Raw genomic sequence first — 21,583 nt, forward strand, 5'->3', positions numbered from 1 at the left:
TCAAGGTGGCTGGGTGTGAGTCATGACGCTGTTACACCTGACTGAGTGATCTTGAGAAAGTTATCTATCTCTTCACACCCTGTGTTTCTCAATTAAGGTATTTACTTTTCAAAGTATGCACTTCATAGCATTAATGTGAGGATTAAAACAAGATAATACATAAAAAATAATTTTTAAAGTGCTTGGTATTAATAAAAGCTCAACATTTTGTGTTATTAATTTCAGACAAGAATAGGCAGTTTGTGGTTCCCTGGTAACCAGAAATTGTGTCATACTGCTTTGTAATTTGGCTACAGTATGAGCTAGCACCATGTGACCATAGGATTATACTTTTTCATCTAGATGGCTTATTGCAGTAAAGAATCAGCCTGCAATGCAAGAGACACAGGAGACATGGGTTTGATCCCTGAGTCAGGAAGATCCCCTGGAGAAGGAAATGGCAACCCACTTCACTGTTCTTGCCTGGAGAATCCCATGGACAAAGGAGCCTGGTGGGCTACAGTCCACAGGGTTGCAAAAGAGTCAGACATGACTGAGCGACTGAGTGCCCAGGCACACTGTGGGACTATAACCTTGGGAAATTCGAGATTCCATTCTCAAATCTCAGTTTCCTTATCTATAAAATCCTGACTTCCTGAGTCTTAAGAAGTTGGAAATGAGATAAAACATATGTGTAAAGAGCTCTGCTAACCAAAAGGCACTGAACATATGTTAATTATTATACTAGGAAATTTCAATCCTGGTCAGAGATTATTGTTACATCCTTGATTAACAGGTTCAAACTCATTCATATAATGAATGTATACAAAATTCATCAGAGATATAAAAATAAAAGGGGAACTTGTTATTACATGCTTCTAATTTAATAGAATTCTAGTTTAAAAAAATCAAAAGTTCATGGCTAAGACAGGATGGAGAAAACTGTTTATAAGTCTTTCATGCATTTTTAAATTGAGTTTTTGTGTTCCTAATTAATTTAAAAAAGGAAAATATTCATGTTTTATCTTCTATCATAATTCAAAAATGTTTTTTTTTTTTCTTTTCATTATAATTCTAGGCTATGACGCCAATCTTCAGTTTCTTTTCTGGAAAAGTCCATTTTTATAGTATGTTCTTGGTGCCAACCTATTATAAAAAATTGAATTTTACAATGCAATTAAGAAAATGAATTGTGCATTTTGAATTATCATACCACAAACAGATCCAAATGTAATGAGAGATTTGCCTATTCTTGAGCTGTTGTCCTTAGGACTCTTAGGAATATCCATTTGTTTTATTACATGTTTGAAAAGGAGTCCCTTCCCAATTAATGAGATGGTGCATGTAGAAAAACTCAGTACACTGCAAAGAACTGCAGTAGGTAGGATGTTATTATAATTAGTTTCACCAGTAAAATACCTACCATGCATGGATGCATGCTCAGTTGCATTTGACTCTTTTGCCACCCCATGGACTGTAGCCTGCCAGGCTCCTCTGTCCATGGGATTTTCCAGGCAAGAATACTAGAGTAGGTTGCCATTTCCTCCTCCAAGGGATCTTTCTGATCCAGGGATCGAACTCGCATCTCCTGCATTGGCATGTATGTTCTTTACCACTGGGCCGCCTGGGAAGCCCAAGATACCTAATAGGCATCTCCAAATATAACTCAGTCAAACTAAACTTGCCCACCCTTTGCCCAGAACTGCGCTTCCTATAACTTTTTCAACTCACTTTATGGCAATTCCATCCTTCCAATTGCTCAGGTCAAAAATCTAGGTGTCATTGCTGATATCTCCTTTTTTTTTTCTCAGCTCACATCTAACATGTCAGTAAATGCTATCACCTTTACCTTTCAAATATTTCTCACCACCCCTACTGCCTCCCCAGGGGCTTCCCTGGTGTTTCAGTGGTAAAGAATTCACCTGCTAACGCAGGAGCCACGGGTTCGATCCCAGGGTCTAGAAGATACCCTGGAGGAGGGCATGGTACCCACTCCCGTATTCTTGCCTGGAGAATCCTATGGACAGAGAAGCCTGGTGGGCTCAGTCCATAGCGTTGCAAAGAGTTGGACATGATTGAAGCGACTGAGAATGCACTGCCCCTATATGGGTTCAGGTCATTAGCAGCTCTTGCCTGCAATACTGCAATGGTATGCCACCTCCCTTCCCTGTGTTACTTTTGTCCATTGTACTTACTGGTCCATAATTTACTAACTTACTTATTCTTTGTTGTTTGTCCCCTCCCTCTAGAATGTAAATGCCACAAGGGAAGTGGATGGTCTGCTTTGTTCACTTTTGGATCCCTCTGCCTAGAATAGTGGCTGACATGTAGAAGATACTCGTATTTATTAATTTAAAAATAAGCCTCATAACTAGTCCTCCTATTTTAATTCTTGCTCCATGAAATCTATTTTCAGCAAAGCCTTCAAAGAGTTTATGATAAAACCTAACTTGTGTCACTCCTTTGCTCCCCATCTCTGAACAAATGCCAAAGTCCTGACAATGGCCCATAAGAACCTTCAACATTTGCTGCCTCCATGAGCCTGAGCCTCCCCTCTGCTCCCCAGCTCCCAGTCATATCCTTGTTTATCCACATTACCTCTCAGACATGGCCTCCCCTACTTTCATTCATTCACTCATTATGGTCTCACCACACTGGCCTCTGGGTTTTGTTCCTCAAACACGCAGGCTGGACTGGCTGATCCTCCTGCTCGGAAACTCTTCCCTCTACATCTCATGGCTCCTCCTCTTGCCTCTACTGAACTTTGTTCAAACCTCCCCTTCTCAGAGAGGCCTTCTCCGACCACCCTGTTTAGGCTGTATCCACCCCCCACTAATCCCAACCCCTCTGTGCTTCACTTTCCTACTATTGTATCAGCATCTCACATCACTCCTACCTTTTATACTTATTATTTTATTCATCGTCTTTCTTCCTTCTGTAAAATGAATGCTCCACAAATTCAGGGATTTTTCATCTTTTTTGTTTCCTGCAGAATCCTAGCATCCACAACACTGCTTTGCACATAGTGGCTAGTCAATCACTATTTACTGAATGAATGAAAGAAGTGATATTCTCTCACCGGTTATCTACACCCAGTTAATCAGCAGAAGTAGAATCCATCCACTGTGAATTACTCTTACCAGTTAGTCCTTCTGTTTGTCATGGTATCCTAAAGAGATCTGGCACAGTATACATCAATCTTCCTCCAAACATATCAACAACATGAATGTCCTCCTTGAGGGAACAGAACTGTTATTTCCACCCTCACTACTCTTTTTTTTAGGCCTCTGGTAAGGATTTTTCCCATTAAAACATATTATTTTATAGGCAAATATTTTCCCCAAAATCTGTCTTACCCTCGTTTTCCTGGTCGCAGCTAAAAAGTTGCACATTGGTGCCAGAGGCAACTGATTAGTTTAAAAACACATACTTTGCTTTAGGCTGGCACCCACTTGTATTTTATAAATGAGCATATTCAAAATGGTGTCTTGGACGTTGTCTACAGCATAGCACATCTGTCACCCTGCTTTGTCCTGACAACCTGTCTGTGACAGTGTGAAGAGCAACTAGGGTTATTCTTGTTAACAGACACTGGAGTCCAGGCCCAGAAAAGTTGTCAGTATAGGTGATTCCTACTTTCCTTTTTAAAACCTTATTTTATCGCAAATCATCTTAAACCTCTCAATAGAAAACACTGTCCCAGGTTTTGAAAAAGACTCAATATCAGATATACTGTTTGGATGTTGAACATCTGTACTTAGTAATACCCTCTTGCTAAAGTTGAGCTCTAATAAACTGACAAAGATAAACAGGATCCAACCATCCTATGGTTGTAATTTCTAAGAATTAATGAAATGATACTTCTGCTCTAAATTTTTATCCAGTGGTAATCCAATGTCAGACACCCCCTCCTTCCACCCACAAGCTGGTTTCTGAGAAGAAGTTCTACCTTCTCCCTCAGGCTTGAAACATCAGAATGCTACCCCTAATTAGCTAAGAAGTCACTCCCTCCCAAAAAAATCTCACCTGAGGCCCCACACCTGGATCCAGCTCCCTCCCAAGTCCTCCTATGGCTCCAATGCACACCTCTGTCCCGACGCACACCTCTGTCCCGATGCACACCTCTGTCCCGATGCACACCTCTGTCCCGGTGCTGTCTGGGCGAGCTGCCTGCACCCCAGCTGTCTCCCACAACAAACCTCGAGTTTCTTTGGAGAAGGGGTGAATCATCTTTGTATCCCAAGCGGCTAACACACAGTCCTTGGCACATGACAGACGCCTAATATATGCCTAATATATGAAGGATGAATAAATGAATGAAAGAAGGCAGTCTTCCCAGTGTGGGCTGGTGGGCTTTTAGATTTTTAATTTGAGAGGTTTCTCCTATACTATAAATTACAGGTTTCCCAGACTATCACTGTCTTAAAAATATAGTAGAAGATAGCTGATATATTGCTCTGAAATAACATATTACTGTGAATTCAGCAAACCTCAGGAAAGACCAGAAACAGGGCTAAAATTTATGATGATAAAAATCTTTCTATGCCATCAGTAGAACACTTGGTTTTGTCTACATTCCTAGAATCCTAGGATTCAAAAAGTAGGTATAAAATTATTATGTAAATATCAAACTTTTGTTCCCCTTTCCTGAAATTCTTTTTCTAAAAATCTCTAAACCCTGTGCTAATGGTCATGCAACCATATGAGCTGGATCTGCCAAGGCCTCCTCCACACCTCTTCCCATCATGTTAAATGAATGCTTGGGGCTGGGCACAAGAGGACAGTGGTTATATTCTCATACAAGGCGTTAGATTCAATCCACAGAAGGAAGCCCAGGGAAGAGACTCAAAGGTACCAACCTGACTGAGGGGTTGAGTAGCTTCTCCATGTCCTACAGACACGTTTCTTCATTAGCCTAGCCTGGGAGGCTTCCACCAGTTAAGAGTTTTGGTAAATAATGAAATGAAAGTGAAAGGGTTAGTCTCTCAGCTGTGTCTGACTGTGCCACCCCGTGGACTGCAGCCAACCAGACTCCTCTGTCCATGGGATCCTCTAGGCAAGAATACTGGAGTGGGTTGCCATTCCCCTTCTCCAGGGGATCTTCCCAACCCAGGGGATAGAACCCAAGTCTCTTGCATGGTAGGCAGATTCTTTACTGTCTGAGCCAACAGATAAGCCCCTGGGAGATAATATAATGCTTCAATTTATTTGGTGGTGGTGTGGTGCTTATTGTGGCTGACTGCACATAACCTTGCTCAGCTAGGGATTACTGCCTATATTTGACAGATGAGGTAACTTGGGATTGGAAGGGAAACATAGCTACCAATGTGAAAGGTGGGGGGTTTGTGCGCTTATCCTTTAGACTTATTCTATGTAGAATAAGAATATTCAACAAGGTTTTTTTGAGAGCTCAGCCAATGTCCTGTACATATAGAGAGAAAAGTGGTACAATATGCACAAGTGGTACAAGAGCACAGTAAGCATGTGGATGCCAATGTGTAAGTCAATATCCCCAGTAACTAGACTTAATGGAGTTTGAGGATGGTTATTCTCTGACCAGTTTGAAGATGTTACGTGAATACACAATAAGTAGGACTCACCTACAAGCTTTTACCTCTCAGAAGCTTCTTTTCTGAACTGAGCATCCAAGATCCTGATAGCAAGCCTAGTTTGCTTCCTATGTCATTGGACACTCAGGGTTTTCTCATTTGTTGAACCACTTCTTACCAAGAGAAGTAAGCCTGCCCAGAATTTCCTCTAGACTCTCAGTCTTTTTGCTATAAAACCAGAATCCACGCACAATGCCACTCACTTCTGCATGCATTATCAAAATGAATACATACTAGATAACCTGACTCTCACCCATACCCATGAGGGGCTCTAGATATCAGAAATCAGTATCCCCCACATTAAGTTCAATGAACACTGTATCAACAGAGGCTCATTTTTTCTCTTTGGCCCCTCCTGTATTCAATACCACACTGTCCCCAACACCGAGAGGTTTGAATCGTCCTTTACTATACTCAACCAAATGGCTGTCCAAGCCCAGAGCTTATGTCTGGAAAACAGCTCTTCCTGGGCTTTCTTCCGTTCACTTTCCATAGCTGCTGCTCACATTCTTGACCTTACTGCTTCTTTCCTGGTCTGTGCTCACCTCTTCCTCTGTAGGTGCCTTGTGTCCAGCCTCACTTCCTGAAGACCTCCTCTCTGTAGGGACACTGTCACAGCGCTCATTCTTTCCTATGCCTTGATCCCCCTGCGGTGCTTTAGAGAAGGTGGTCGTCACACCCCCTATCAAGAATAGGTAGTCCCATCCATTACCTGGGTGCCTGCAGCCACCACTCTTCCTGTCATTATTTCAGGTATAATACAAGCCAAATTTATGTGTTCAACCTATTTCTATTCCCTTGTCATCTTTAAAATATCAGGAAATACCAGGAGAGTTGTTCTCTCTCTAATTTATCAAATAATCCTATATTGTCTGATCACACTTCCCAGAGTATTCAGAGAAGAGCCAAGAGTTCTTTTCTCTTTCCTTCCAATTCCATCTTCCATCTCCTCCCTCTGCCAACCTTAGCTAGGCAACTGCCATGGCTACTAGCTCTGATCTTCTGCCAGGCTCTTATTGTTGGTGAATGTTCAATGTATACACCTTTGAATTGGTTACTTTGATCTAAACTTTTTTTTCTATTTGATGGATGAGGTACCTAGCCTTTGTAGCTCATCAAATGCATTCTCTTGGATTGCAAGTTACTGGAAGGCAGGGCTCTACCAAAGTATGAGGAATTTTTGCTAATAAGATTCATACAGGTAGATGTTTGATGATCATGAGAATAACATTCAAAGCCACTCAAATAATATGCAACCCTGAATAATTCATATTTTGACTTTCAGTCCTGCACATGTAGTTATACCATTTTATCCACCCAAATACCCAGTGATTTTCACACTTGGTATAGCTGGTGGTACCCTAGAGTAGTATCTGCTTTGATCTGGTCTTGGTTCTACAAACTCATGCTACAACCATCTCTGGGGATCGTGCCTTTCACTAAAGCCTGTGCAGTGAGGGGCCAAGCTGAGATGTGGATTCAAGTGCACAGAGCTTTGTAAGTGACCGGCGCCTTGTCTTAGCCATACTTACTTGGTGAGGTGGGGGAGGCTGCGCCTCCTTCTGTTGACGTGGTCGGAGGCTTTGTGTCTGGCACCGGCAGGGGCACAGGCCTGGCCATCGGTGGTGGCGGTGGTGGTGGCAACATGGGGGTGGGAAGGAATGGGTTGTGCACTTTGCCTTGGCTACTCCCGTTGGGCTGCCGAGATGGGAACAAAACAAAGCATGCACAGGAAAAAGAAGACACAGATAAGAACCATTAGCTGCTTCTGAAAACAAAGGATTCGTTAAGCGTTAGGCACATTTTATGCAAATTACTAAGTATTCTAGCTGCTTGAATTCTTCCATAAGAGCATATGGATGACGAAATGTAGGTTGTTCTTAAGACATTCCACAAAAGTAACGGTCTTAGGCACAAATGCTCCATGTATCCTAAACTTATCTCTTGAATTACTTTGATCTTCTTTGCATCTGATTCTATGAAAGGACCTGTCAACTTGTGCTTGGAATGCTTTGATCCAGTACTAACTGTGATCTTTGTCATCATTCTCATGATTATTAGATATTAATCTAATTTATAAGTATTTTATAGAATGAGGAATTATTCCATCATGCCTATTTATATAGATATAATGAAGTTTCCTAAATATGCATTTGAGATTAAAAAAATATTTTATTTTCACTCTTCAAAGTTGATATTATATAACATTTAATAAATATGTTAAGTGAACACAAAAGATTTCTTTCACATATTGTATAACATCAGGCACAGAAACTTTAGAATTCAGCTGTCAAAATTCTGCTAAGGAAAAATATCACTTCTAATTTTGATTTAAATTATATAAGCATATGCCATAAGAGTCATATTTATTTGGTTGCCTGATGTTAGAACAACCAAGTAACAGCTCTTTAACAAAAGAAAAGTTTTCTTCTGAAGAAAGCAATAAAATCCATTTATTTTCAAGTTTTTCGACATAGTCCCATGAAGAGACCTGCCTTAAACCCTATAAAATTTTGATCAAAATGCAAAACTGGGCATTTGACAGTTATATAGGATGATGTCAGGACTATTAAAAACGAAGTTAGAAATCTGAAAGTCAGATGCTTGATGCTGGTGATCACTTCAGTCTTTTCATGGCTTCCCAAGTGGCCTTTCTGCCTCCGGTCTTCAGTGACATCGTTCACTCAGCAACAACATCTCCTATTTCAGCTCTAGTCCTGAATCAAAATTCAGTTGAAGGAGATGCTGCTGTCCCAGGCTTTTAAGTTTAAGCTTAATAATTCTGCAGAGGAAGTCTCACTCCCTCATCAACATTCACTTATATATTTAGTATTGTTCCTCAAAGACAATCTCATCTGACAGTCAGAATGTTGTGCTTTCTTGCCAACAAACTTGCCTGTGTGTTATTTCTGAGTGGGCTAAAAGTCCATAAGTGAATGCTTTAGAATACGCCAAGCAAATGAATACACAAGCAAAAAGAAAAAAGGCTCCATATTGATTTGTTGTCTAGACAGAAATGTATCTGCTAACACATCACCAGACATTAGTCAAAGCTGCCTTTTCTGTCTCAGATATGCAGAATCAGGTATTTCTTCAAGCAAGAAAATCAGTGATAGAATGGTGTGATAAAATATTCTAGATTAGGCAATCATAATTATGGTTCAACTGTGGCTTCATGTGCAGTTATTAGGATAAAGGGAAAATTACATTTGGCTTTACGCTTTTCATTATTTCCAATTTATTATTATTGGCCTTGGGATATAGCTATCCATTGTAAACAGTTGGTTCTACATTTGAAACAAAATTTGTGATTTTTAAAAAATGGGAGGGGAGTCTGATGGAGAATGGATACATGTATATATATGGCTGAGTCCCTTCTGCTGTTCACCTGAAACTATTATAACATTGTTAATCAGCTATGTCCCAATACAAAATAAAACGTTTTTAAAAAAATCACTTTTACATTAGGAATATTGTTTCACTTTGTGATTTAGCTTATTTGAGAAAAAAATTAAAATCTTCATTCAAATCTATTGAAGCCTGTTTAGCTTTATACAAAGATAAGTGGGAAAGATAACTACTCACAGAAATAGCAAAACTATAATAAACCACTTCGAGCATCTGGAGTTCAAGTATTGGTCAACTTGATGTAAAGTGTTAGAAGACTATTTTTAAAAAATATCAACTTAGCTGATCTGAAACATCTGTGCCCCCTCCTCCCCCTACCTCTCCCTACCACTCAAAATCATTATTTAAAATTATTTGGTCTTTCTATTTTGTTAACTGTGTGAGCCCTTGGGTTAGTGTGCAGGAGGTGGAATTATCTGCCTACAGACCTTAGAAGGTTATACAGTTCACCCTTAAGATGATTTATATCCATAAACTTGACAGTTGCGAAGTTAACACAAACACTGGTTTTAAATCCCAGCCAATCCCTCTTAGAGTAAGTTAACTTTCCCACAATCTAGAATAAATATGACATTTGCCTGTAGTCAGTCAGCACAACACTGGAGCACCACGTCACACGGTCATAAGGCCTCCCCTTGTTATTGCTACATTTGGTTAATATTTCTAAAGAAATTGAGAAAAAAAAAGAATTTTCCTTACATTGAGGAACCCCACCTGTCCAGCCTGCTGACCAGCATCAGGGCAGACAAGTTGGACAAACTCTTTCAGCGTCTCCTGAGGATGATAGCGGATGGCTGGGTGAGAGAAGTAAGGCCCGGGCTGCTGGATGATGGGTGACGTTGGAAAATGAAGAGTCGATGGTGTCGCATGTGGACTTGCTGTAGGAAAACAAAACATCAGAGTTAACAGAGAAAGACTTGCTTTGCCACAGCATTTAAACCAGATTCAACTTCCTCTTAAAATTTCTTCTCCTGACTCAATTCACAGTAACTGCTCGTGTGACAGCATTTAATACTGGAGAGGTCTGATAGATTTTCTTCCTTAAAGCTCTAAGACAAACATGGAGGTTAGATTAGGGTAGAGTTTCAAGCTGTCCTTCTATTTTCAGTGGACATGAGTTATAAAGGCATTAATAATCCTTGGTGAAGCTGAAGATTATTCATTACCTTAAGAGCCTTTTTAATGAAGCAGGCAATAAAAAATGTATTTGGTAGATTAGACCTGATTTAACTGACATTACATATGACAAATTCTAGTTTGCACATATGGATCCCCTTTCATGCTGAGCATTCCATAGACAATAATTCATTGTTAAAGCTCTTATACACCCTTTCAAGGAAATTTCTAGGGACTAATTCAGGATGAAATTTTTTTGAAGTCTGTAGTAAATGATCACTTAATGAACCCAGGCAATTTGGGTGCCTCACTTTACATGGAAGGTTTCAAAGCCAAACTCTGAAAAGCATAGATGTTAGTTAGAGCAGGGAAACACCCAGGCAGAGGAGATAGGCAGTGACTCCTGCTAAATTGCTGGCCCTCTGCTCATACAAACTGATGGAAGACTCAGACAACTATCACTCCCTTATATTTGAACCTATATATTGAGTTTCACTGATATAGGAAGAATATTGTATTAGGCAAAAAACTATATGTGAAGTGCTTAATAATTTTGCCTTGGAAGACTTCTGCCCTTGACGTGGAAGGGTGATTGGTAAAGCCTGCTGGAGGATAAGAAGAGCACATGGGAAGGGCTGAAGACACAAACCAAATAACACCAACATGGCAGCTCTCATCTCCCAAAGAGGACCAGAGAGACATCTCCCAAATAGAAGCAGATGAGAGCATTTATTTTTCCTTACTTTTTGCAGTTTAAATCTTTAAACTCAAGGAGCCCCTGCAAAGAGGAAACAAATGAATACCCAAATATTTGGAAAGTAAGACTTTCCTACCATTGAGAATGACTCAATAAAACTGAAGAGCAATTAAGCAAGACTGGCCACACTTTCTACCACCATTTGATCAGTAAGTCTGAGGACTGTCAAAAAAGGATTCATCTCTATTGATCCCTGGACATGGGTTCTTTGTTCTCTACTGTATCTGTAGGACTGGGGCATTTTCTGACTAATAATTGGGAGTGGTAAGAACTCTGAGGTTTTGAGTGGCATCTGTAGTTTTTCAAGAGTAGAAACAGGAGTTTGGAATGGGAGCAACAGTCCAGTCCATACCATGCAGATGACTTGATAAGATTCCTTCATTCATGCAACCTTTAATCTATCCAAAAATATTCCTAGGCTCTTACTACAGGCTTGGGATACAACACTGAGATGACACAAAGTTGTTTTCAGTCCTACAATTGAGGGCATCTTGAATAAAACCAATTCGTATTGGCTCTTCTCTCTTCACCATCTTAGTAAATAGTTTCTCCATCCATTTAATAGATTCACTGTCATATCCCCAGAACAGTGTCTGGAACTCAGTAAATATCTGCTGATGGTACAATGAATGATCAGATATATAGTGGTACAGAAATTAATAAAGTGGCCATACAAATAAATATAAACTTAAAAAATTTTTCCCGGCAAAAAGCCATGGAGCTTATAGAAAAACTGGTAAAACATAGGACTTAATGTGGGCTGTGAAGAAGGCTGAGCGCCGAAGAATTGATGTGTTTGAACCGTGGTGTTGGAGAAGACGCTTGAGAGTCCCTTGGACTGCAAGGAGATCCAACCAGTCCATTCTGAAGGAGATCAGCCCTGGGATTTCTTTGGAAGGAATGATGCTAAAGCTGAAGCTCCAATACTTTGGACACCTCATGCGAAGAGTTGACTCATTGGAAAAGACTCTGATGCTGGGAGGGATTGGGGGCAGGAGGAGAAGGGGACGACCCAGGATGAGATGGCTGGATGGCATCACGGACTCGATGGATGTGAGTCTGAATGAACTCTGGGTGATGGTGATGGACAGGGAGGCCTGGCGTGCTGCGATTCATGGGGTTGCAAAGAGTCGGACACGACTGAGCGACTGAACTGAACTGAACTGAATGTGGGCTCAGTCACTTCAGTCATGTCTGACTCTTTGCAATCCTCTGGACTGTAGCCTGCCAGATTCCTCAGTCCATGGGATTTTCCAGGCAAGAATACTGGAGTGGGTTGCCATGTCCTATTCCAGGGGATCTTCCCAATTCAGGGATCAAACCTGTGTTCTCTTATGTCTCCTGCATTGGCAGGCAGGTTCTTTACCATTAGCACCATCTGGGAAGCCCAGGACTTAACACACTGGATGATAAATCTTGGAATCCATTATATAATCTCTGAGTTAAAATCTGCAGCTAGAAATTTAAATGACTTTAGCCATCTCTTATGATGCAAAAACCTTTAAAGAACCCAAGGAATTTTTTCATCTAATATGGTATGCTCGTCTTTGCTGGTAGAAAGAAACTTTCACCCAGTGGCCTGTATTTGACCAAATAGTTTCTAGTTAGAGATGGAATGTGGCATTTCCCAAATGAGGCTGGGAATGTACTGAGCGCAATGAAATGATACACTCAACTTTTGCAGCATAACAAACACAAAGGTGGTACCTCCATTGTCAAGAGCCTACAGGAAGCGGACCTTAATAATAAAGTGGCAATGCTTCAGGTGCTCAAGTGGAAAGTGATGAATGGTTGTGAGATTATGAAATTGTTGTGGCCAGCAGAGAATGCTGTCCAAGGGAAAAATTTACTTGCGCAAAGACTGGACAGAAAAAAGTTAAAGAAACCTGATAGAGGAAATATCTTAACGGAACCATTTAATTGTTTAATCAACACCCTTGCCCTTTCTGTTGCTGTTGTTCTTGTTGATAAATATGTAAAAGAAAATCATTAACAACTAAAATGTAGACCTTAGTTTCTTTGTTCAGTTCAGTGCAGTCACTCAGTCATGTCTGACTCTTTGTGACCCCATGAATTGCAGCACGCCAGACCTCCCTGTCCATCACCAACTCCCGGAGTTCACTCAAATTCATGTCCGTTGAGTCAATGATGCCATCCAGCCATCTCATCCTCTTGTCCGCTTCTCCTCCTGCCCCCAATCACCCCCAGCATCAGGGTCTTTTCCAATGAGTCAACTCGTCGCATGAGGTGGCCAAAGTATTGGAGTTTCAGCTTCAGCATCAGTCCTTCCAAAGAACACCCAGGACAGATCTCCTTTAGAATGGACTAGTTGGATCTCCCTGCAGTCCAAGGGACTCTCAAGACTCTTCTCCAACACCACAGTTCAAAAGCATCAATTCTTCGGCGCTCACCCTTCTTCACAGTCCAACTCTCACATCCATACATGACTACTGGAAAAACCATAGCCTTGAAAAGACGGACCTTAGTGGGCAAAGTAATGTCTCTGCTTTTGAATATGCTGTCTAGGTTGGTCATAACTTTTCTTCCAAGGAGTAAGCCTCTTTTAATTTCATGGCTGCAATCACTATCTGCAGTGATTTTGGAGCCCAGAAAAATAAAGTCTGACACTGTTTCCACTGTTTCCCCATCTATTTCCCATGAAGTGATGGGACCAGATGCCATGATCTTAGTTTCTGAATGTGGAACTTTAAGCCAACATTCTCACTCTCCTCTTTCACTTTCATCAAGAGGCTTTTTAGTTCTTCTTCACTTTCTGCCATAAGGGTGGTGTCATCTGCATATCTGAGGTTATTGGTATTTCTCCCAGCAATCATGACTCCAGCTTGTGTTTCTTCCAGTCCAGCGTTTCTTATGATGTACTCTGCATACAAGTTAAATAAGCAGGGTGACAATATACAGCTTTGATGTACTCCTTTTCCTATTTGGAACCAGTCTGTTGTTCCATGTCCAGTTCTAACTGTTGCTTCCTGACCTGCATATAGGTTTCTCAAGAGGCAGGTCAGCTGGTCTGGTATTCCCATCTTTTTCAGAATTTTCCACAGTTGATTGTGACCCACACAGTCAAAGACTTTGGCATAGTCAATAAAGCAGAAATAGACGTTTTTCTGGAACTCTCTTCCTTTTCCCATGGTCCAGCGGATGTTGGCAATTTGATCTCTGGTTCCTCTGCCTTTTCTAAAACCAGCTTGAACATCTGGAAGTTCACGGTTCACGTATTGCTGAAGCCTGGCTTGGAGAATTTTGAGCATTACTTTACTAGCATGTGAGATGAGTGCAATTATGTGGTAGTTTGAGCATTCTTTGCCATTGCCTTTCTTTGGAATTGGAATGAAAACTGACCTTTTCCAGTCCTGTGGCCACTGCTGAGTTTTCCAAATTTGCTGGCATATTAAGTGCAGCACTTTCACAGCATCATCTTTCAGGATTTGAAACAGCTCAACTGGAATTCCATCACCTCCACTAGCTTTGTTTGTAGTGATGCTTTCTAAGGCCCACTTGACTTCACATTCCAGGATGTCTGGCTCTAGATGAGTGATCACACCATCGTGATTATCTTGGTCATGAAGATCTTTTTTGTACAGTTCTTCTGTGTATTCTTGCCACCTCTTCTTAATATCTTCTGCTTCTGTTAGGTCCATACCATAGCATTTTGGTCATCTGGCTGTGATGGACTGAGCAGAAGCGCAGGGAAGCTTGGCTGAGAGGAGCTTCCCCTCACCCAAGGTCAGGGGCAGCAGCCGGGAGGAGCTACCCCACACCAGAGGTCAGAGGCGGCGGCCCGGAGGAGCTACCCCATGCCCTTGGTCAGGGGTGGGGGCCGAAAGGAGCAACCCCATGTCCAAGGAACAGTGGCTGTGTGGGCGCAGGAGGGCTGAGAGGAGCTACTCCATGTTCCAGGTCAGGAAGGGCAGCGGTGAGGAGATACCCTCGTCCAAGGTAAGGAGCAGTGGCTGTGCTTTGCTGGAGCAGCCGTGAAGAGATACCCCACATCCAAGGTAAGAGAAACCCAAATAAGATGGTAGGTGTTGCGAGAGGCATCAGAGGGCAAACACACTGAAACCATAATCACAGAAAACTAGCCAATCTGATCACATGGACCACAGCCTTGTCTAACTCAATGAAACTAAGTCATGCCATGTGGGGCCACCCAAGATGGGTGGTTCATCGTGGAGAGGTCTGACAGAATGTGGTCCACTGGAGAAGGGAATGGCAAACCACTTCAGTATTCTTGCCTTGAGAACCATGAACAGCATGAAAGGCAAAATGATAGGATACTGAAAGGGGAACTCCCGGGGTCGGTAGGTACCCAATATGCTACTGGAGATCAGTGGAGAAATAACTCCAGAAAGAATGAAGGGATGGAGCCAAAGCAAAAACAATACCCAATTGTGGATGTGACTGGTGATAGAAGCAAGATCTGATGCTGTAAAGAGCAATATTGCATAGGAACCTGGAATGTCAGGTCCACGAATCAAGGCAAATTGGAAGTGGTCAAACAGGAGATGGCAAGAGTGAACGTCAACATTCTAGGAATCAGCGAACTAAAATGGACTGGAATGGGGGAATTTAACTCAGATGACCATTATATCTACTACTGTGGGCAGGAATCCCTCAGAAGAAATGGAGTAGCCATCATGGTCAACACGAGAGTCCAAAATGCAGTACTTGGATGCAATCTCATAAATGACAGAATGATCTCTGTTCATCTCCAAGGCAAACCATTCAGTATCACAGTAATCCAAGTCTATGCCCCAACCAGTAATGCTAAAGAAGCTGAAGTTGAACGGTTCTATGAAGACCTACAAGACCTTTCAGAACTAACACCCCCAAAAGATGTCCTTTTCATTACAGGGGACTGGAATGCAAAAGTAGGAAGTCAAGAAACACCTGGAGTAACAGGCAAATTTGGCCTTGGAATGTGGAATGAAGCAGGGCAAAGGCTAATAGAGTTTTGCCAAGAGAACGCACTGGTCATAGCAAACACCCTCTTCCAACAACACAAGAGAAGACTCAACACATGGACATCACCAGATGGTCAACACCGAAATCAGACTGATTATATTCTTTGCAGCCAAAGATGGAGAAGCTCTATACAGTCAGCAAAAACAAGACTGGGAGCTGACTGTGGCTCAGATCATCAACTCCTTATTGCCAAATTCAGACTTAAATTGAAGAAAGTAGGGAAAACCACTAGACCATTCAGGTATGACCTAAATCAAATCCCTTATGATTATACAGTGGAAGTGAGAAATAGATTTAAGGGACTAGTTCTGATAGATAAGAGTGCCTGATGAACTATGGACAGAGGTTCGTGACATTGTATAGGAGACAAGGATCAAGACCATCCCCATGGAAAAGAAATGCAAAACAGCAAAATGGCTGTCTGGGGAGGCCTTACAAATAGCTGTGAAAAGAAGAGAAGCGAAAAGCAAAGGAGAAAAGGAAAGATATAAGCATCTAAATGCAGAGTTACAAAGAATAGCAAGGAGAGATAAGAAAGCCTTCCCCAGCGATCAATGCAAAGAAATAGAGGAAAGGAACAGAATGGGAAAGACTAGAGATCTCTTCAAGAAAGTTTGTTACATTTTACTAAAAAAAATTATTCCTCTTTTCCTTGTGTCATACAGTTAGTTCATTGTAACACAAACCTGAAAACACATGGTACTATGTGGAGTTGACTCTATAATGGTTGATTTATAATAATCAATTAATTCTTAATTAATACCAGGAAATCATTTAGCCTGTATATTCAAACTAGATGACTGCCGAGTCTGCATTTCAAAGGGTCATTTTTCACAACCCCTACTTTCTCATGCCTTGGATGTCTGCTTCAGCTACCAGTTCACTGGAATAGGATATAAATCATTCAAGATCCTGTGCTTTCATTTCTTTAAACAGAAAACAGTTGTGTTACACAAATCACAAAATATATTGTGTGTGTGTGTGTGTATGTTAGTCGCTTAGTCATGTCTGACTCTTTGCGACCCCATGGACTGTAGCCCACTGGGCTCCTCTGTCCATGGAATTCTCCAGGCAAGAATACTGGAGTGGGTTGCCATGCCCTTCTCAAGGGGATCTCCCTGATCCAGGGACTGAACCCGGGTCTCCAGCATTGCAGGTGGATTCTTTACCACGTGAGCCATGAGGGAGAATATTAAATACATGTGATTTCTCTGGATAACCTTCTAGTAGCATTCTTTTCCTGAACAATGAGACTGCACTGGGTTTTTCCATTGCTCTAAAGCTCAGATTTAAGATTCTAGCCATGTATAAATCTGGTTTTCCTTCTTTTCTATTTCATTTCTCTCTGTTATCTTGGATTAGATGTTTTTAGTGTGCCTAAGTTTTCAAACAAGTGGTCACAGATTATTTTAGAAAGTGTCACTGCGGTTAAATTAACCAACCAATTATTCAATCAGCAAAATTGACTAACTGTATTTTGAGATGGTCAGCTCAGGCCCTAGAGAAGAGAAACTACCAGTGTGAATCTGGCATGGTGCTAATGCAATACACAAAATAATGGTATGAATCCAAATTTTTGACGGAGAAAAACATCTCTTATGGATGTGCGTGTGTGAGTAGTTGACACAATAAAAAATTATAGCACATTATGTAAATGCATATTTAGATCCTTTAAAATGTGCATTATTTACTTGAGAGTCAATAAAGGTTTTTCTCAAGTGGTTACAGTTTATTGCAGTGCATCCATCTGTATCCATGTTGATGTTAATACAATTTTGTGTATTAAAAGGCACTACAAAATTGGCTGCTTCTGGGGTCTAATACTCTTAGTACCCTAGGCCAGGAGCAGCAAAAAGTGTCACAAACATTCCGTTTGAGATGGATCTCACTACTAGTTTAAACTTTAACCAGAGACCAGCCTTGTTTCAAACAACTGCTTGGGCTTTTCATTCAGAATATAAATAAGATGGGACGGAAGGAAATTTGATCTGGTTTCTTTGGCTGGAATGGCACTGCCTACACATCTGAACAAAGTAGCCACAATTAAAGAAGCAAAGACCTAGAATTTCCCAGAGGTGTAGGCTCAGTTATTTATTGCAAAATGATCATATTACTGGATACTTAAAAACAAGAGAGCAGGTCAGGCTGGTTGGTTTACTTGTCTGTGCACCACCCCCCACCTCCACCCAACTGTGGCCCCAATTATTTAAAAGACTCTTTGGTTTTAGTTTGAAAGAGGAAAAGTTTAAAATTAAATGTTATTGTATATATAATATATATATATATATTTAACTTAAAAGTATTCTTCCTCCTTTAAGGCATAATTGATTAAGACTGGGGAAGAGAAGGTCAAAGTCATAAGGTATTACTGTGTATGTTGAGAGACTTCTAAGGTCCAACAATTGATTCTTGGTCTAAGAGTCCACTACAGGGAAGAGACTTTATGGACAATTTTTCCAGCTCAAAGATGGCTAGGGAGTTATGGTCACATGGGTTTGGTATCTTGTATTTCATTCTAATTCACTCTAAGTCTTAGAAAAAAAAGACAAAAGAAAGTCACCTCTCTTTACCACTGCCAGTAGCTTTGCCCAAACAGAACCTTTAAAAGTTCTAATAACCCTCCTACATTTTTCTCAAACCAGGAATTCATGATTGAAATATATTCTTCCGTTTAGGCTTGACATTGACTTAATTTCTCGTCCAGGAACAACTGCAGACTCTCACGGGTTGGACAGAGAATTAGATTTATTTCATATTAGTTTTTGCTTTCCAGCACCAGCCCTTAGATCCTGGTCTCTCTTCTATGGGAGGCTCCAAAGATAAGCTGTTAGGAGGGCAATGCAAACAATAAAATCAAATCCCCCTTCAGGTGCAGCGTGCTTGTCAGATGGCGTTACACAGTCTTCTTTGCTCATAGAGGGAATGACCACTCCCAAGGCCTGGCATTTGGGAAACTTCAGTCTTACCATTAATTGACACTGTCAGTGGCAACAGGTGAAATTCCAAACTGCTTCTCTCTGTTAGCACCATTACAAGAAAAAGCTACTCATCTGTCTTCAGCAGTAAGATGTTATGTAGACAAAAATAACCATTTCCACAAAGTACAAGGTGGCATTAAGAAATCCTCACTACTCATATTTAAAAGTAAAGATTTTAATAAGGCACAGTTCTAAAAGGAGCAGAAAGTAGAAGAAGAAAAAAACAAACCACATTTAAAAAAAAAGCATTCCATAAGGGCAAATGGAACTTGAATTGTTTGGGCTGTCAACTACTATGGAGTTTGCTTCTTTAGAAATTCAAAACCACAATATGTAACACCATGATAGCCTACGTAAAGCTGAGAAATCTTACTGGTCCATAGCTATAATTTATACATCATTTGTGAGTCAGACCTGCCATTCACGAAAGTTTAGAAGTTTGGAGTTCTGGGATTTATTTTAACAGAGACACAAGGAACAAGGAACTGGCAATGGTTTTCAAGCCTTTAGGAGGTGGAACTTTTTCTAAATAACAAACGTTTGACTCAAACCAAGGTTTTCAAAACACATCTTTAACATCACTGAATACGTGTGAAAGAACGTGGGTATATCAAATGAGAGAAATATATGATATTTCACGATGACTTGCAAAACACCAGTATTTTTATGTTATTGCTACCAAACAAAGTAACTTTCTGTTACAGTAGACTTCCAAGATAACTGATATATTCTATTCTATTTGAGTTAAGGTAGAAGTTCAGGATAGAGATCAAATTCCAATATCTTGGAAAAATAAATTAAAAAAATATAGCGAGGGGTGAAGGGCAGCAAAGATATTTTAAAATTTTAATTTAGATCAATTTTTGCTACTTAAAGACCTTTCTTTCTCAAAGGCCCTGGTTTATAGTCTAGACTAGGGGTTGGCAAACATTTTCTGTAAAGGCCAGAGAGACATAGTTTAGGCTTTGCAGGCCTCATGGTTTTTGCTGTAATTACTCAATGCAGGAGCAGCCATAGATATCACATAAATAAATGAGCATAGCCATAAAATGTTCCGATAACATTTTCTTTTAAGAAACAAGCAAAAAAAAAGAAAAGAAAAGAAAAGAAACAAGCAGAGGGCTAGATTCGACCGGTGGGCCACAGTCTAATGGCCCCTGGGGTCAGTCAGTCAGTCAGTTCAGTCGCTCGGTCGTGTCCGACTCATTGCATAGACCCACATAATTCCTGTTCACTCTCCAAATACTGACCATGCTCTCTGTCTGTGAGCTGAGCACCAGATAATCTCTATTCCTCCTACCCACTGCCTACCAAACCTGGTCCTTGTCCCAGCTAGACTTCCCGCTGACACCTCATCTTTTGGAAGGCTTCCAAAGCTAACTGCTTGCCTTCTGTATTCCCACTAACTAGCCATTGTCACTCTTTGATTGACCCTTTTCACTATTAATTAACATGCCTTGGGTATGTGCTGGTTTCCCACATCCATGTGTATGTGCATGCATACACGCTAAGTGCTTCAGTTCTGTCCGACTCTTTGAGACCCAGTGGACTGTAGCCCACCAGGCTCCTCTGCCCATGAGATCGTCTAGGTAAGAATACCAGAGTGGGTTGCCATTCCCTTCTCCAGGGGATGTTCCATACCTAGGGATCAAACCTGCGTTTCCTGCTTTGCAGTCAGATTCTTTACCTATGAGCTACTGGGGAAGCCCCATCCATGTGTATATCATGTCAAGTCAAACATAAGAGTCAGAAAAGTAGTAGATAACCAACAAGGATCCACTGTATAGCACAGGGAACTATACTCAGAACTGTGTAATAACCTTTAAGGGAGAAGAATCTGAAAAAGAAAATACATATATACATACACATGTATAAATATATAACTGAAATGAAACTAACATGAAACTAACATGACATTATAAATCAACTATATTTCAATTAAAAAAAAACCTAAGTGAATATACTAGTTCAAGCTCTTTCTGTGAGATAGAGCCCTAGCCTTTTGGCACTGATAGGGCCTCTTCTCTGAATAGACCATATTTATGCATGAATCAACTAAGCCGCCATGACGGCCAATGTGAAATGCCTGCAAACACCACACAACAGCTGTGATTCTTGGAGACGTGAAGGGGGACTGTTTAATAAGCAAAGTGGACAAGATTCAGTTCCATGAAGGGAACTTGAGCTTCTATGTAACATGCAAGATATACTATAAGACTAGAGATGAAGAAGAGATACATCAAAACATTTAAGGGGAAAATAACCACCATGGATTGGATGATCACATAGGTTAACAGAGAGTTAATCCTCAAATGACCTGGAATTTGAAACACTAAGCTCCATGGAGGGTCTCTAGCCTATGGGAGGCCTACCAAGTGCTGGGACCTGTGCTGTTTGCAAGTCTTTGCTGACATTTAAAATAAAAAAGTGCAAGACCAATACAAACAAACCCCACAACAAACAAAGCAATGACTGATTCATGGTCTCTCTTGCCACTACCCCCACCCAACTGATAGGTATACATTGAAGTTCAAGGCCCTATTTCTGAGTAACATGATTACTAAAGCACAGGTGTCAAAGCACCCTCCTGAATTCACCCTATAGGATTTAGGGATTTATTCCTACTGCTGATAAATTTCACACAAGGAGAAGTATGAGATGCACTGGGCCAGTGTTTGAAGTCAGGGTACCAAAGTTTACCCCAAGCTGAGCATCAACTACCTCTGTGTCAACCTCCTAAGCACCTTGGTTTT

At 40.8% G+C, this 21,583-nt stretch overlaps 1 protein-coding gene across 4 annotated transcripts in view; it reads right to left on the bottom strand.

The window, feature by feature from the left end:
* NFIA (nuclear factor I A) overlaps positions 1-21,583 on the bottom strand; it is a 408,349-nt gene that overhangs the window by 55,759 nt on the left and 331,007 nt on the right. For 3 of the 4 annotated variants that reach the window (XM_040232718.1, XM_040232715.1, XM_040232717.1), the window contains exons 8-9: positions 9,696-9,874; positions 7,121-7,286 (exon numbers count right to left, since the gene is read on the bottom strand). In XM_040232718.1, coding sequence (XP_040088652.1) covers positions 7,121-7,286; positions 9,696-9,874 — 345 coding nt within the window. The remainder of the gene's footprint in view (positions 1-7,120; positions 7,287-9,695; positions 9,875-21,583) is intronic. The other variant, XM_040232716.1, reaches the window with a different exon arrangement.

This window comes from Oryx dammah, unplaced genomic scaffold (genome assembly GCF_014754425.2).
Source record: "Oryx dammah isolate SB20612 unplaced genomic scaffold, SCBI_Odam_1.1 HiC_scaffold_28, whole genome shotgun sequence".
Classification (NCBI taxonomy): Eukaryota; Metazoa; Chordata; class Mammalia; order Artiodactyla; family Bovidae; genus Oryx; species Oryx dammah.